Consider the following 17,480-nt stretch of genomic DNA (forward strand, 5'->3'; position numbering starts at 1 on the left):
GCATGTGCACTCACAAACAAACAGTGACGCCTACACAAACACACACAAACAAGTACACTCAAACCTCCATGCAAAGCCGTACCATATCATGCACACACAAACATACACAAAAACACACAAAGACACACACAAACACACAGGCAGTGCTCCCGCAGTGGTTAGGTCAGGGCGATGGAAGACATCAATTTGTACTTTTATTCCCATTTTGATCATTGTATTTTGCTTCCTATTTGTATTCTGTGTTTGGTATCCTTTTGTGATCAGGGCATTGCTGTAAAAGAGCTCTTTGAGCTCAGGCTTTTTCCCCTGAACAAACAAATCTATATATGTATCAAGTCTAAACATCTGACTGCAGTCCCCAGAGATCCACAACAAACAACGCTACGACTGTTAGCCTGCTGGACATCTCGACCTCTCGCCCCGTACGCCCACCACTCCCCACCCTAACCCACACAATCCACTTCCTGGGAGGGGGGGGGGGGGGGGGGGGGGGGGGGTTGTCTGTGAGCTGGTGTGTTTTCGTTTTCCACACCTCTTTGACACATCTCACTCCCTGTTCTTCTATCCGGCCTGACAAGCCAGTTCCCTGGCTGACGGGTTGACCTCGCCAGCAGTCCCGGCCCAGTCTGGCTGTCTGTCTGTCAGTGGGACGGCAGGCCAGGAGACGGGCCCCCCCCACCCCAACCCCTCTCTCTGCAAACCATCTCCTCCACCACCTCCTCCTCCTCCTCCTCCCCCACCACCTCCTCCTCCTCCTCCTCCTCCTTCTCACGGAAACCATGACTTTCCATAAACACAACTGGGCTGAGCTCCCTCTTAAGAGTGTGATCCGATCTGAGATTATGGATGACAGGTCACTCATAGTCCCTGGCTGTGATCGTTGTAATGATGAGGAACGGATTAGCTCCTGGAAGCCACTGGAGGGCATTGTGCATTGGGTGAGATCAGAATGGATCAACGATTAATCACATTATTGATTACGTTTTTAGAGGGTTCCTGGGGCTAATGGGGATAATTACTAAAAAAGCAGACCAAAGAAGTTTGGGTTAAATAACTTTGCTAAACTAATATTGATCAATGGTTAAACGCTACACAGGAGCAAAAAAAAACAAGTTATTAATCTGTTGAAAAGATCCTGTTTACATGAATGTCTTCAAATCGTGCAAACGCCGTTCCAAACCGACGTGTTTATCTTGCGTTACGGCCAGAATGACAAGGTCTCAATTGCTAAAATATCTTGGCATTCGTGTTGAAAAGGGACTTCCCAACAACAGAGACATAATAAAGCAGTTTTACGGTTATTATCCACTTATTATTCCCAAGCAGGGAAGATGAGGCCACACCAAACTGCATATTAAAGACAGTACAGATCAGAGGGCACCGATTGCCTCATAATTATCATGTCCAGACAGTACAAAAAGTGTGTGTGTGTGTGTGTGTGTGTGTGTGTGTGTGTGTGTGTGTGTGTGTGTGTGTGTGTGTGTGTGTGTGTGTGTGTGTGTGTGTGTGTGTGTGTGTGTGTGTGTGTGTGTGTGTGTGTGTGTGTGTGTGAGATTGATCTGTTTATCACCTCTCGAATTGCTGATGCACGGAATATCACTCTTACTCCCACGAAGGTGTCACCCAAGGACCCTTACTACACTTACTTACTACACACCAACATCATTCTCTCTCTCTGGCTCTCAATGTCCCTCACCCTTTCTCTCTCTCTCTGGTTCTCAATATCCCTCACCCTTTCTCTCTCTCTCTGGCTCTTGATCTCCCTCTTCCTCGCTCTCTCTCTTAACGCTCACTCTCTCTAACTAGTTTTCTTTCTCTTAAACCTCACTCTCTCTAACTCGTTTTCTCTCTCTCTCTCTATCTTCAGGGTGGGGATGGAGCACGGCCGTTCTCCCATCAAGAACCTAGAAAGCGGGGAAGAGTGATAGCGCAGGGCTTTGTTCTGGTCCCTGTGTGCGTTTGTGTGTGCGTGTGTTTGTGTTTGTATGTGAGTGAGTGCGTGCATGTGTTATTGATTGTGTGTGTGTGTGTGTGTGTGTGTGTGTGTCTGCTAGAGAGCATCTGTGTGTTTGTGTGTGTGTGTGTGTGTGTGTGTGGTTGTGTGGTTGTGTGTGTGTGTGCGTGCGTGTGTGTGGCATGCTAAAGTCGTGAGTCATGAGGACCCTGACAGGCGGTGGGGGGGTTTCTCTGGTCTGGGATCTGCAGCGATCAGAGGGGGGAGAGATCTGCACTGCAGATGCTGAGGGGAGGGAGGGAGGAGGGAGGGAGGGGGGAGACGGGGAGGGGGGAGAGAGGGAGGGGGGGGGAGGGAGGGAGGGAGGGGGGAGACGGGGAGGGTGGAGAGAGGGAGGGGGGGGGGAGAGAGGGAGGGGGGAGGGGGCGGGAGAGAGGGAGGGGGGGAGAGAGGGGGGGGGAGGGGCCCGTAGAGCCCGTAGGGGGGCTCTGAGTAAGACAGGCACTGTGAAAGTGGGCGATTAACGTACACTCCCCAGCTTCCATCTTTTTTTGTGTGTGCACTGTAATCATCGCACACAAGGAGCCAGTCAGAGAATAGTCCTCTCTCTCTCTCTCTCTCTCTCTCTCTCTCTCTCTCTCTCTCTCTCTCTCTCTCTCTCTCTCTCTCTCTCTCTCTCTCATATGTCATTTCTGTTTCTCTGTAAGCTTCCATCTAGTTTTCAGCCATCCATCTTATCATATTAATGTCTCTCTCTCTCTCTCTCTGAATATTCTGGAACCTGGCTAAGCTCCTTTCTCTTACCATCATGGAGAGACATGGAGAGACTCTCAGTCATGGTACTGGATGCTTGGCTATCAGCATGTGTGGATTGGAATAAAGAGCCAGAGAGAAGAGTGGATATTGAGCAGTGAGCTACTACTCTGAACAGACTATCACAGTCCGTTAGTATACACAGTGTGAGTGGAGTAGAGTTGTAAACAGGGTATAACCTGATACGGGTGGTGTGTGTGTGTGTATGTGTGTGTGTCCATCACTTTTTGGAAGAATAGGCATTTTTAAATGTTTTAAAGACAAGATTTAAAGTGTCACATTTCAAATAGCTCCCAGCTTGAAATAACCTGGACATCTGTCAATCGATGCTGTTCGATAGTGATTCAATAATGTTATCAATAAAATCAACTCCTATAACTGATATATTCTACAAATAAATATGCTGGCCAGCCCGTACCTCTCTCTTTGTCCACAATAGTCTTACTATCGACCCTCCCAGGACCCCTCCCACTCCCGCTACTATTCAAGCTCATGCTTTACGACTTCAACGTTGTTAGCATTTAATCAATGACACCAACATTACACCTGCAATCATCATGGGAGAATGGGCGTTTTCAAATGATGTAATGTGAAAAATGATGACATAATGATGCATGGTGATTTGACATATCATTGGAAAATGACGGTCGGACCACGATACCCTTCTCCGAATCAAGCGGTCACCTTGAGGGTTGAGTTAAAGCCAACGTGAGCCTGGACGTCGCTGATGTGCTGGCACTACATTAATCCTGAAACCCTTAGTGGGTGGGGTCTCATCTCTTGGCCAGCGTACCGGGTCATAAAAGCTTGGTCGTTAGTGCTAAGGGCTGTTTGTCACACTCAGGGCTTCACCTCACTCTGCCTCTCATTCACTCTACACCTCACTCTGCACCTCATTCACTCTACACCTCATTCACTCTGCACCTCATTCACTCTGCACCTCATTCACTCTGCACCTTATTCACTCTACACCTCATTCACTCTGCACCTCATTCACTCTGCACCTCATTCACTCTGCACCTCATTCACTCTGCAGCTCCCAACTGCTTCAGTTCATTGTTCAGGACCGACAGGTCAAGGTGGTATCGGTCACTCGCTGGCTGGCTGTGTAAGAAGTGTCTTACGTCGGAATGATCGACTTGATACTTCAGTGGCAGAAAAACGCAACGACAGCCGACACCCGAGCCGTGCCGTGCCAACCGATGAAACGCTTTGGTCGTCGGCCATGTTTAAGAATGCACAACAGAGTGATTTATTGACGATCCAAAACAATATACCTTGTCTGTCACTCCGGAAGTCAATATTGTTATCGTTGGCCGTTACACTCCGCTGCGCTGATGTTGAGCCAGTACTGAAAACTGCTTAGCTGGTCGCCCAGTGTCGCTCTCTCTCTCTCTCTCTCTCTCTCCCTGATTGGCTGGGCCGGCGACACTGCATTTGGTAGATTAAACCACTGCAGTGTGGAGGGGAAGTGGCCAGAGCCACACAGGACGGGGTGGGTGGACAGATGGACGGACGGACGGACGGGAGGCCGGAAAGACGTGCTTGGCAGTGCTACAGCAGAGATGACCTTCAGAGCAGGACCAAAGAGGCTCAGCCGCGCTCGGAATAGAGAAACTCTATTCTCACCCTTGTGAGGTAGTCGCGGAGAAACACAAACAAAACAATGTTGTGGTCGCCTCCCTCTCTCTCTCCCTCTTTCTCTCTCCTTCTCTCCCTCTCTCTCCCTCTCTTTCTCTCTCCTTCTCTCCCTCTCTTTCTCTCTCCTTCTCATCCCCATATCTCTGTCGGTCTGCTGATTCATCACCACGGTATTTTGAGAGCAAAACAATGACTTGGCATCGTCTTTCATTCATCTTTCATCTCATTGCCAAATTCAATTTGGGGCATTTTGATGAATCAATTTTTTCTTTTGTCCAAATGCAAAGAGGGATTAGTCTGATTGGGGTGATGACACACCCAAACAGCCGACTGAATCACCTCCATTCTCATCATTCTCTCAGCGTTTCTCACGTGACAGCATGCCATCATCCCTGTTCTGTGTGTCATCGCCGCACGTTTCCGACCTTCTGGAGAAAAGGTCCACATTAGCGCAGTTTCCAGGGATGGGCCAGAGGAACGCTAATTAGTTAATCTGGGTTTCTGATGACAGCACCTGTCAAGTCAGAGACCTTCAGTCCCCATAATGGACCAGCACCCCCCCCCCCCCCCCCCCCCCCCTTCCTGGGAGATCTCTCTCTCCCTGGTCCCTTTGAAAGCTTTAAGATGTGTTTTATCGACAAAGATACATTTTGCATATGCTGCCTACCCTAGCCTGATGTCACTAGACCAATTCTCAAATGCGTGCTCTTGAAATTCACAGTTCATTCTTGATCTCCACAGGGCGTTATGAACGTGCGTTGGTAAAAACGCCCTCTGGACACAATTAGCTACACCCACAACCAATCAGAGCAACGGAGGGTGTGACACATCAGCCGCAGCCATCTTGGCTGTTTTTTAAAATGCCTGATCAGTGCTCCCATGGGGCGCTCCTATGCACGGTATTCCAATCAGACACGCCCCTTATTAGATGAACGATTGTGATTGGCCTGACCCCGGCCAGGTCTTCTGGTTGAACAGGAGTGGGGCCTGACGCATAGCCTGGTTTCCGCCCGCCTCCGTACTTCTGCTCAATTTTCATTTCACTTCAGTACTTCGGTCCGGGAGTGTGTTCGAACGATTTCTTTTCCCTCAAGTTTGTTCCTCCAATCAGCGAACAGGAGGCGCGGCCTGAGAGGCCAGGCCAGTCCCAGGCCAGTCCCAGGCCAGGGCTTTCCAGTGCCGGCCCTAACAATTTGAACAAACGACAAAAAAAAGGTGCAACCAGTCGGCAGTGGGCCTTATCAGGAGCGAACAGCGCAGCGACCCTCGAGTCAAGAGTCGAGGTGTGTGATGGACACACAGGGGAACGGGCCGAATGACATTGCATCGCGCACAAAATCCCGGTTCATACGGAAGGTATTATGCGGGGAGATGAACTGCGCTAAGCCAAGGTGGCCTGCAGGATATCCACAAGATTGGATGGAAAATTGAGTGTGTGACTGATATTTTAGATTGTTTGTGTATACACACACACACACACACACACACACACACACACACACACACACACACACACACACACACACACACACACACACACACACACACACAGAGACAGAGACCCCTAGACAGGGGTCTTGTCATTGTGGACACACACACACACACACACACACACACACACACACACACACACACACACACGCACACACACACACCCAGCCACACACACAAACACACACACACACCCAGCCACACACACACACACACACACACACACAGAGACCCCTAGACAGGGGTGTTGTCATTGTGGACACACACACACACACGCAAACACACACACACACTCACACACACAAACACACACACACACACACACACACACACACACACACACACACACACACACACACACACACACAGAGACCCCTAGACAGGAGGTATGTCATTGTGGGCCATCAGACGGAGACAAAGCAGAGGTCGGGGCAGATTGGGTATCACGCCCGCCCCGCCGTGCCCTCTGCACCAAAGGGAGGCTGTCACTTTCGATCGCCGCTCCTTCTTCCTCACATGTCCGATTGATTACACTTCAGCCCCGGCTATTTTTACGCCGCGCCGGACAGGAACGAAGGGAGACAGCGAGGCGAGCGGCCCGGGGCGACCTGCCGGGTCACCCACCAGAGCTCTCCAGAGAGGTTGAAACCAACGCCGCCGTCGTTTCACCTCGACCCGGCTTGTCGGGTTAAATGGCGACGCGCTGCGCGCAACCGGAGATCCACTCAAATAGATGTTCCTTTGGGTCCCTCTCGACTTCAAAGGAACGCGCAGCCTCGGACGGCCCCCCAAACTGCTTACCATTCGAATCAAAACACGAGGGCCCCCGAGCGCCTCAAGTTCATCTGAAGTGCGCGGCTCCATTTTGTCTTGGTTTGTACTTGTTATTGTTGAGTTGAAAAGTTGAACGTCCTCTGTGTCTGCCCCCCCCCCCATCCCCCCCCCCCCCCTAGGTGAAGACCGCCCCAGGGACACCGTGGTGGGCGGCGGCGGCGGCGGCGTCGACGGACAGGCGGCGGTGGCGGCGGCGGGCGCGGTGGGGGGCGCGGAGCCGGGCGCCAGCCGGCGGCGGCGGTGGTGGTGGCGCTGCTGCGTGCGGCTCACGGGCGTTCAGCTGCGGAAGGCCCTGTGGGGCGTCGTCATGGTGATGTGCGTGTGCTCCTCCTGGGCGGGCTCCACTCAGCTGGCCAAGCTGACCTTCAGGCACTTCGACGCGCCCTTCACGCTCACCTGGTTCGCCACCAGCTGGAACTGCCTCTTCTTCCCGCTCTACTACGTCGGCCACCTGTGCAAGAGCCCCGAGAGGCAGACGCCCCGGCAGCGGTTCAGGTGCGGCGGGTCGCAGAGGTCACCGGACTGAGTTGGGAAGAGGGGGGTGTGGGGGGGTGGGGGGGTAGGAGGGGGGGGTGGCTTGTCAAAGCGGGGTCAGGGTCGTTTGAATCCCAGGTGGAGGTTCAGGTAAGGTGGGACATGGGGGTGGAGTGTGTTTGTGGCGGGGACGCAGAGGTGACGGACTGAGTGGGGGGGGGGGGGTCGCAGCCAAAAGGTTCTCAGTTTGAACCCTGATGTCTCGTGCCAGTGTACTGTACATGTCAGGGACTGGGCAGGAGTGCTTAAGAGTGACTCACAAATAATTTAAATTCACGGTAAGCTGCTTTGGATACAAGTGGGAAAAATATTTGGAAACAAGTGGGAAAAAAGATAGTGAAAGCAAAGTACTTAAATCGAATTAAATTTAAGAAGTCAAGCAGTGATCTGATTCTGCTCTGATTCTGTGTCCAACTACACAGTGTAGTTTACATACTCAATGTATTGGCTGAATCAAGCGCATTCCGATATTGATGAAATGGCATTCCCCGGCCTGATCCTAGCGTGGGAAGTAGTCTCATACCCATCACAGTGGTATTCTAATGAACCTCCTTGTATTAGCCGCACACCACGTCTGTTATTGATCATGGAGGATTAACATCTTGAAGTGTAAGCCATTCCATCACAGCCAATCAAAACTCTTCTGCTTCCATTCCATACAGTCATATATATATATAGCCATATATGATTGATGATGGTAATGAAGATGGTGATGGTGGTGAAGAGGATGATGAAGAGGGTGAAGATGAATAGTAAGAAGAAGATGATAAGTGTGCCTCAGAGTCACTCAGCTGGCGTTGAGCAGCTGTGCCCACTGTAACAGAGTACCTCAAAATGCTGGCAGGCGTCTGGGAGTCCCCTTGTTTGGGATGCACCTCACACCGCATGAGCTGTTCTCCAGCCAGCGGTTACGTAAGGAGCACAAGGTTGCCAACTCTCTGTAACGCGGCGTGCTCCGCATGCAAAAACGCACGCCTCTTAGTTTTGTGCCCATTCAGTTTGCACCTGCGGCAGAACATCTCTACGGACGACGGAGAGAGAAAGAGGGGATATTAAAAAGCTAAAGCAAAGGCTTTCACATGAATGTGTTGTGTTGATGGATACAGACAGGTTCATGTAATGGAACCTTCTGGTTTATAGCCAGAAGGGGAGGTAAAGGTAGTGAAGTGATGCAATGTGGTTGAAATACAGTAGTGCCCAAGTCACCGGGAGAAACCGAGGCAACACAATCCGTCACTGCCATAGCCATTCAGAGACAGCAGGCCTCAATTACGGCAGATAAACACAGGCGCGCGCGCACACACACACACACGTATCCCTGGTGTGTGTGAGCAAGTGGCCGTTGCAGAGGTTAACCACAAAGTGAATTGGGTTTCCATTATTAAATGAACAAGCCAGTGTTTGTTGAGTTCGTATCTGTCTTATCGGAAGACCGAAAGACCCGGTGTGTTTGAACTGAGACTGAATGTGTGTCCGCCAGGATGCTCTGTCGCCAGGCTAAAGTGCTGTATGGTTGGTTGGGGTTTTAAGTAAACGTAGACCGAGAAAATGCATTTCAGTTTTGCACTGGGTTTAACCGAATATCTCAATCTTGACTTGAATCCAAACTGTCCAGAAAAGACAACGATTAAAAAATGGTAAAGAAATCAGTAGATTCCTTAATTGAAGCAAATAGGAATTCAACCTAGATTGAGGCATCTCTGGGAGAGTGAAATACTCAGCTTTTACTTGTTCATTGCTGATTACGTAATTCTGCAGGTCTGAAATCAACAACAAGCTGTGTTGATTACATGGTTAGCACACTAGCGGGCTTGAGCCATAAAGATCAGCCTCGGCTTAAGAGATTCAGCGTAGACACCATGCCTGCCTCGTCTCCCTCCCTCCCTCTCTCTGATGTGTACATCGATCGTTACCAACACGCAGTCTGCAGACAGCTTCTGTGGGTGTTCAATTCAATTAAATTCAAATTCAATTAAAAAAAACTTTATTTTTCCCCAGGGGGCAATTGAAGGCACATAGAGCAGCAGCATTACAAAGGATATATATATATATAGGTCAAAGGTCAAAGGTCAGACCCCGATGCTTTCTGTGGTCTTCTGCAGGGAGTGCTGCCGGTTCTTCGGGGACGACGGCCTGACGCCCAGGGTGTTCTTCGCCAAGGTGGCGCCGTTCGGCTTGCTGTGGATCCTCACCAACTACCTGTACCTGCAGGCCCTGAGGAAGATCAACACCACCGACGCCTCGGCGCTCTTCTGCTGCAACAAGGCCTTCGTCTTCCTGCTGTCCTGGATCGTCCTGAGGGACCGCTTCATGGGAGTCAGGGTGGGCTGCTCGCACCGCTCTCTTACCTTCTCTCTCTCCATCTCTCTCTCTCTCTTCCTTCTCTCTCTCCATCTCTCTCTTACCTTCTCTCTCTCCATCTCTCTCTTACCTTCTCTCTCTCCATCTCTCTCTCTTACCTTCTCTCTCTCCATCTCTCTCTTCCTTCTCTCTCCATCTCTCTCTTACCTTCTCTCTCTCCATCTCTCTTACCTTCTCTCTCTCCATCTCTCTCTCTCTTACCTTCTCTCTCCATCTCTCTCTTACCTTCTCTCTCTCCATCTCTCTCCATCTCTCTCTCCTTACCTTTTCTCTCTCCATCTCTCTCTTACCTTCTCTCTCCATCTCTCTCTCTTACCTTCTCTCTCTCCATCGCTCTCTTACCTTCCCTCTCTCCATCTCTCTCCTTACCTTTTCTCTCTCCATCTCTCTCTTACCTTCTCTCTCTCCATCTCTCTTCTTACCATCTCTCTCTCCATCTCTCTTCTTACCATCTCTCTCTCCATCTCTCTCTCTTACCTTCTCTCTCTCCATCTCTCTCTCTCCATCTCTCTCCTTACCTTCTCTCTCCATCTCTCTCTCGCGGGGTCGTCTAATCCTGGTATTACACTCTTGCACCTTCTCTCTCTTTCCCTCTCTCCCCCTGAAACTTGTCACTCCATCTTTATATCCGTCTCTCTCCGTTCCTTCTTTCCCTGGGCTCTCTTTCTGTCCTTCTCATCTCTCCATCTTTTCTCTCATCTCTCTCTTACACTCATTTTCCATTCTCCCTCTTTCCGTTTCAGTCCCTCTTTGTCTCCGTCTTTATCCCTCATGTCTACCTCCCCCTCATATCTCTGACACTGCGTTCCTTTAGTTACATTTAACCTCTGTTTATTTATTGTACAGTTTATATGCGTGAAATTAAATCCAATCACGGCTTTTGCTGCATCATCAAAAAGTCACAGCTCATTAGTCAACAAAGCAACGATCTTGCTGATTGCTGTAGCTGATGTACTTTTGACTAAACATCTCTACAATAAGTTTGCCCCAGAACAACACAATTAAATAGGAAAAAAAAACATTCAAGCATCATTGACTGTATTTTGTCTAAGTGCATTCCCAAAACACACAATTAAGGTGGTTGCTTATTGGAAGAGACGCGGTGCGGTGATCCCATCTTCTGATTGAATGAGTCTGATCCAGTCTCCTCCTCTATCTCCTCTAGCTCTTCAGAGTTAAGAGGCAGTGTGTGTGGGATTCAGAGTGGTCTCCTGTGCTCTTATCATAATGAAATCACATTGACTTTCCTCCATGTTCTTCCTCTATACATTATCTGCTCAGCAGGGTTTGAAAGTTGTTCTCCTTAACATTAGTGTGTGTGTGTGTGTGTGTGTGTGTGTGTGTGTGTGTGTGTGTGTGTGTGTGTGTGTGTGTGTGTGTGTGTGTGTGTGTGTGCGTTGTCTTCCAAGTACCCGTTAGGGTAAACAGTGGATGGCTCAGTCCTAGAAACGCATTCCTTGTGGATTCCTGAGGGATTCCCACTGTGATGGAGGGGTCTCTTGATAAGAAGGCATTTTTGCAAATAAGCAATTGATGTTCTGTGTAGTAGGACTAGGGTTAGCTAAATCTGTAGCAACTATGCCACCATAGTTGCTACAGATTTCAGTTTCGTCACCACAGTTACAAAAACCCACGTTTGCAGAGTACACAATGAGGTTTCCTGTGATATTAGGGGCTGCAGGGTTAGGGAGAGTCAAGTCAGTCAGCTCTTCCATACAAAACACAACAGACAATCGGCGAGACTATGTTATAGTATCCCGTGTTACTATAACGGTAGTAAAATGCATGACAAGGTGTGAGGGGAAAGAGCAGGGACACATAGAGCAGGGGTCTGTGTGCAAGGAGCCAAGGAGAGTAATGGGGGCTCAAATCCACAACAACAAGACTCACATAACTCACACAGCCATATAAATCCCAACCGGCTCATGTTACAGTGTTACACACTGCAGTGATCCATGTTGAGCCTCCACTGTAGTTTGGCCACATTTGTCCGGGGTGTCGAGTCAAAAGCTGACAAAAACAACAAGTGCTTAGTTATTAGGTTGATGGTCATGTTTGGGGATTGGTTTGGAGATGCTTAAGTCTAGGTATTAGGGCTACGTTAACACGAGGCCGGCTATTTTCATAAACGGCCCTTCCACTCTCTCTGTTTTCAAAGAGCACACCTGTCAGTTTTCAGAAAGGTTTTCCTTTACACTAACCCTTGTATATATGCCGTCAGTCCAAAACCGTAGGTGGCAGTGTAAGGAGAAGCTCCAGCCCACGTTAGCCAATCAGAATCCCAAATGAAAATGTAAACATAGGTTGCAGTTTTGGCGCAGGTGCAAGTTCTGGCGCATAGTGTGACGTCGGCTGCCTCAAACGCAGTTGTTCTCAGTTTACATGCCAACGTGTAACCAAAGTTTTCCAAAATCTCCACTCTGGCCGGAGTTTTCAGAAGGATTCGTTTTCAGAGGCGAATTCTCAGTTTGTGTGTAAAAAAAAGGGCACAAACGAAGGGAAATGTCTCAGTTATTTAAAATAAACATGTACACGTAAACGGGGTCTAAGGCCCTGTTTACACTAACTCGGGTAAATCTACAAACACATGAATATTTATCTGTTTAGCCCTTCCGTCCACATTAGAACGGCGAATTCCAACACTGAAAATGATGCTTTTCAAAAATGATCGCTGAGGTGGATAAATGTGAAAACTCTGGGTTTGCGTTGTAGTGTGGTCAGGCTAGATGAAGGCTTTCAGAGATGATGACGTTCGGTTGCCATGACGCTGCCACACGCTTGCGCTCGAGACAGAGACGCTCATCTAAACAAAAATGACATGTGAAATGGAAATGATGATTTCTCTGTGCAATGTACTTATGTATCTTCAGTTACAACTGGGCATACTGTCTCATACATATTCGTCACTCCAACGCTGAAGGCGAGCGCTGTACTTGCTGTGCTTAAGCGATGGGGAAAAAAACGCAAAGACGCCAGTTCAAACCGTACTTGGAGTGGCGTTTCTAAAAAAACAACAACTTGCCTTTGTGCTTTTGGTTTGAGCCATATTTTTGCTTGTGAGTGAAAAATCTGCTGATTGCACGCCTCTAATCTAAACAGAGAGGGGTGGCGGGAGTCGCGTTATCATGACGACAACAACTGTTTATCAAAATAATTTCAGTGGAACGTGGATGCAAAACATTCCATAAACGATATGAAAACGATAGTGTGGACGGAGATCGTTTTCAATGCGACGTGTGCGTTTTTATATTTACCCGGGTTAGTGTGGACAGGGTGGAAAGTTAGAGATGGCAAACTTATTGCTTAATGTGCAACAGGTGTCCAGCCTCACCCAGCACCAGAGTCCAATCGGTCTGACTGGGGCCAGGTAAGGCTGCCCAAACCAGCCATCATCCACACGCACTCCACAATTAGGTATTAGTTTAAAGATGGCTTAGTTTAGGTATTAGGTTCATGCTCAAGTTTGGGTCTTAGTTAAGAGATGGTTAAGTTTAGGTATGAGATTAGAGGTGGTTTAGTTTAGGTATTAGGTTAGAGATGGTTAAGTTTAGGTATGACGTTTTTTTATGTCATTTTTTTTTACTTTTATAAATGACTAGGCTAAGGCATGGAATCTGAATTCCGTTGGGGCGTCAATCCGACGCCACTAAAATCTAAATATTTTGAAAACGAATACGCATGTGGAAGAATAACCATTGACCTTTACAGGCTAATGTTTTTTTATTATAAGTTGCCTGGTGACGACTTATAGTCACCGCTAGCCCTTACCCCAGTGAAGACGGCGTCACCGCTCACAACAACAAAAAAACGGAACAGGAGCTGCGCTAAACGCAGTGCGCCGCCACTGAACCGGTGAACCGGTGAAGGGTAAAGGCGTGACGTAGAGGAAACGCCACTCAGTTGTGGTTGACTTGTTTAAAGGCAGCATTGCAGGGAGATACTTTTTTTGTGTAAGGGAGGGCAGGCCCGCTGGCTCTGCAGGCAGTAACACCATGCTCATTTGTCTTCCTGACACCTCCTTAATGTATTGATAATCCACTCATTGAGACTAGGCATTGTCCTCCATAACACACACACACCCACAGGCACCCACGCATACCCACACTATCGCAAGCTTTGCAGTATTGTACAGACCCCCACACACACACACACACACACACACACACACACACACACACACACACACACACACACACTATCTCAAGCTCTGCAGTACTGTACAGACCCAAACATGCATACACACACACACACACACACACACACACACACACACATACACACTGAAAATACATACACACACAGCCCATCCCAACCAGCTTGCAGGCACACACACACACCACATAGGCTTACAATGCACTGTTACACTCTCAGGCATAAACCCACACATACACACACACACACACACACACACACACACACACACACACACACACACACACACACACACACACACACACACACACACACACACAAACACACAGGCACCCTGACTCTCTTGCATGCAAACATACTGCATAGGTCTAACACTGCTGTACTTTACACAGCCAAAGTCAAACACTGGCACAAAGCATACACACTCCAACGCTTGCATGCACACACTGTTGCCCACTGTCGCATATCTGCAGTACAATACAGACCCAAACGCACACATGCACCCACATTTGTGCACACAAACACTTTCATTCACACACACACACACACACACACACACACACAGTATTTTAGATACTGCATTCATGACATAAATGTGGAGGTCCCAGATGACCCGGTGGAACGCTGGGAGACCCAGTTCAAGGTCGGCCGGTGTCAGGGCTGATTGCTGTCTCTGCTCTGAGAGAGGAACGGCTGGGGAAATTGATACGTGTGTGTTTACTATCTGAATGGCTGAGACCAGGGGGGTGTGAGTGGGGATAGAGGACAGAGGGGGGGGGTGGGGGGGTGGCTGGGGGTCTGACAGGGCTGGGGAATGTAAACACAACGACAGCGCAAAGGAAATCAATGTTACCCACCTTACAGCACAGAGGCGGTCCTGACTGATTGGGAAGTGATTTGCTCTGCACACAAGAGGGAGTATTGTTTTGTTGGTTTATTTGTGCTTGTGTCTGCATTCGTCTATTCAATCAATTCATATAAATGAAATTACATATTGAATGCTCTGATATATATGTATATAGACATCCTTGCTGCAATGTACCGTGGGTTTGACTCATAACGCCAAATGTGTTTATATTGGACAAAGGTGTCTGCTAAAAAAACATAACGGAATACAAATGCAGTTTCAGAAGTCTTTGATAATGACTTCCCAAGCAAATGTATATTAAATAAATGATCCCGATATGAATCATGACTGACCCTTGATCTTGTACGATGCGATCAATCATGGATGTGCTGAAGCAAACCGCGGTGCTCATCTCTTCTAGGCCGCTTTATTGCCAGCAACCCGTTCCCATACATCCCTGTGTTCACTTGGCCTTGCAGTGGACGATTATCTATATTTTATCATCCACCATCCTTCACGCATGTACATCTTCTCCCCCTCCCTCCACCTCTCTTTTCCCCCCTTCCTCACCCTCCCTCTCCTTCTCTCCCTCCTTCCATCCCTCTCTTCCCCCCTTCTCACACTCTCTCTCATTCTCTCCCTTCCTCCTTCTCTCTCCCACCTTCCTTCTCGCTCACTCCCTCCTTTCCTCTCTCTCTCTCTCCCTCCCTCTCTCCCTCCTTCCATCCCTCTCTTGCCCCCTCCCTCACCCTCTCTCTCTCTTTCTCACTGTTTCTTTCTCTCTCTTTCCACCTCTCTCTCTCGCTCACCCTCTCTCTCTCTCTCTTTCTCACTTTCTCTCTGTCTCTCCCTCGCCCTCTCTACCACCTTCCACCCCTTTCCTCACCTCTCTCTCTCTCTCTCTCTCTCTCTCTCTCTCTCGTGCTCTCTCTTTCTCACTGTCTCTCTCTCTCTCCCCGCAGATCGTGGCAGCCATCTTGGCGATCGCGGGCATTGTGATGATGACGTACGCGGACGGCTTCCACAGCCACTCTGTCATCGGCATCACGCTGGTGGTGGCCTCCGCCTCCATGTCAGCGCTCTACAAGGTAGGGGTGAGGGCCGCACGCGGAGCAGCGCTGTGGGCTGACGGGGAGCCGTCGCGCTCTGTTTTCAAAGGGCTGTTTTCCAATGTGAGAAAGTAACGCCTCAGGAACGGCGCTCTGCAACATCAAAGAATCAAGGAGAGAGGCCGGCGCCTTGACGTCGTTGGTGCAGGGTTTGCGTTCTCCAAATTGGACCAATGGACAACAATGCTCCAACTCTGCCACAATTTGATTATTGTAAGCCAGTGTTTGTGAAACATTTACTATTTCTTCGTTTAGCAGATGCTTTCGTCAAAGACGTGAAAGAACACAGTTAATGTACAAGCTAGGTAGGGTTTGCTCTAAGAGGCTCACAGGCAGACAGTGTAAACATTGGGGTTTGAACCCACAACATTTTGACACAGAGTCAAACGACTTCACTTGGTTGTTCGACTCCTTCCAAATGTCTGGAACCTGTAGCCATCTAAACCCCTTCCGGCTTCTTAACCTAATGTATACACCGTAGGTCGCTCGTGATCAAAGGGTTTATACGCGCTCACCCGTAGTAGAGCTCACCCGTAATGCACAGAAAATAATAAAGGACCAATTATTTCTATTTATTATTATTATTTCTTCTAAACTGTACCAACCGCACAAAGCACTACAATGCTGTACCGGAACACAGCTGGTGCCAAGAGATGAATCCCATTTTTCTGCTACACACACACACACACACACAGACACACACACACACGCTCACACACGCACACACACACACACACACACACACACACACACACACACACACACACACACACACACACACACACACACACACACACACACACACACACACACACACACAATTGAGTCAGAGTGAATCCATCCATCAATGGCCTTACTTGTGAAGTGCAGCTCATCGCGGGTGGTATGTTCTGCTGTATGATTGGGTGTGGATAATGAAGGGCACAGAGGTACCCCAAGGCGTGGCCATCTCCCTCTGCTCATGCAAATCAATAACCACCACAGATGTAGGGCTTTTATTCAAGCTTTGTGGAGTCTTTTGCCTTCTGCCCCAAGTTTTACATGAGAACTCTGTCCTCTCTACACTGGAAAGGCTCCAGCCAGCTTATGTAAGCAGGTGACAGTAGACAGAAGGCCGTTATGGAACGCAGGGCGGAACTGGCCGGGGTGCGTGCGTGTGAATGCGTGTGTGTGCATGAGTGTGCGCACATTGTGTGTGTGCGTGAGTGAGAGACAGAGAGAGAGAGAGAGAGAGATTTACTTTGCATGTCTGGGTGAATGTGCGTTTGTGTTCTGCGGTGTGTGTGTGTGTGTGTGTGTGTGTGTGTGTGTGTGTGTGTGTGTGTGTGTGTGTGCTCGAGCCACGACATACCGGGCGTGCTGCCCTCCGTCCCGCTGTCCGATGGCTGGCGTACTAATCCGTTGCGAGGGCCACCGTGCCAGGGACATGGCCGCCGCCCTCCCCCCCCCTCCCCCCCTCCTCCCCTCCCCCCCCTCCTATCCCTTCACACCCTCCTGATCTCCTCTGGGCTGGGGGGGCAAACACAGTTCACAAGCTACACAGTAACACCTCCCCCCCCTGTCTCTCGCCCTCAGGTGCTGTTTAAAATGGTCCTGGGCAGCGCCAAGTTCGGCGAGGCGGCGCTGTTTCTGACGGTGGTGGGCGGAGCCAACTTTGTGTTGGTCAGCTTCGTGCCGGTCATCCTGTACTTCACACACGTGGAGTACTTTGCCTCGCTGGGCGACCTCCCCTGGTCCTACCTGT

At 49.3% G+C, this 17,480-nt stretch overlaps 1 protein-coding gene across 1 annotated transcript; it reads left to right on the forward strand.

Annotated features, from left to right (window-relative positions):
* Nucleotides 1-6,852: 6,852 nt before the first annotated feature.
* LOC311376114 (solute carrier family 35 member F3-like) lies at nt 6,853-17,476 on the forward strand (the record flags this gene model as incomplete). The annotated part of the gene is made up of 4 exons (XM_084490998.1): nt 6,853-7,228; nt 9,370-9,589; nt 15,590-15,715; nt 17,312-17,476. Coding segments are annotated over 4 exons (887 nt in total), but the record flags the coding sequence as incomplete, so codon positions are not given.
* Between the last annotated feature and the right edge of the window lie 4 nt (nt 17,477-17,480).

The sequence above is a fragment of the Micromesistius poutassou genome (genome assembly GCF_964030765.1).
Source record: "Micromesistius poutassou genome assembly, contig: SCAFFOLD_5162, whole genome shotgun sequence".
In the NCBI taxonomy this organism is placed as follows: Eukaryota; Metazoa; Chordata; class Actinopteri; order Gadiformes; family Gadidae; genus Micromesistius; species Micromesistius poutassou.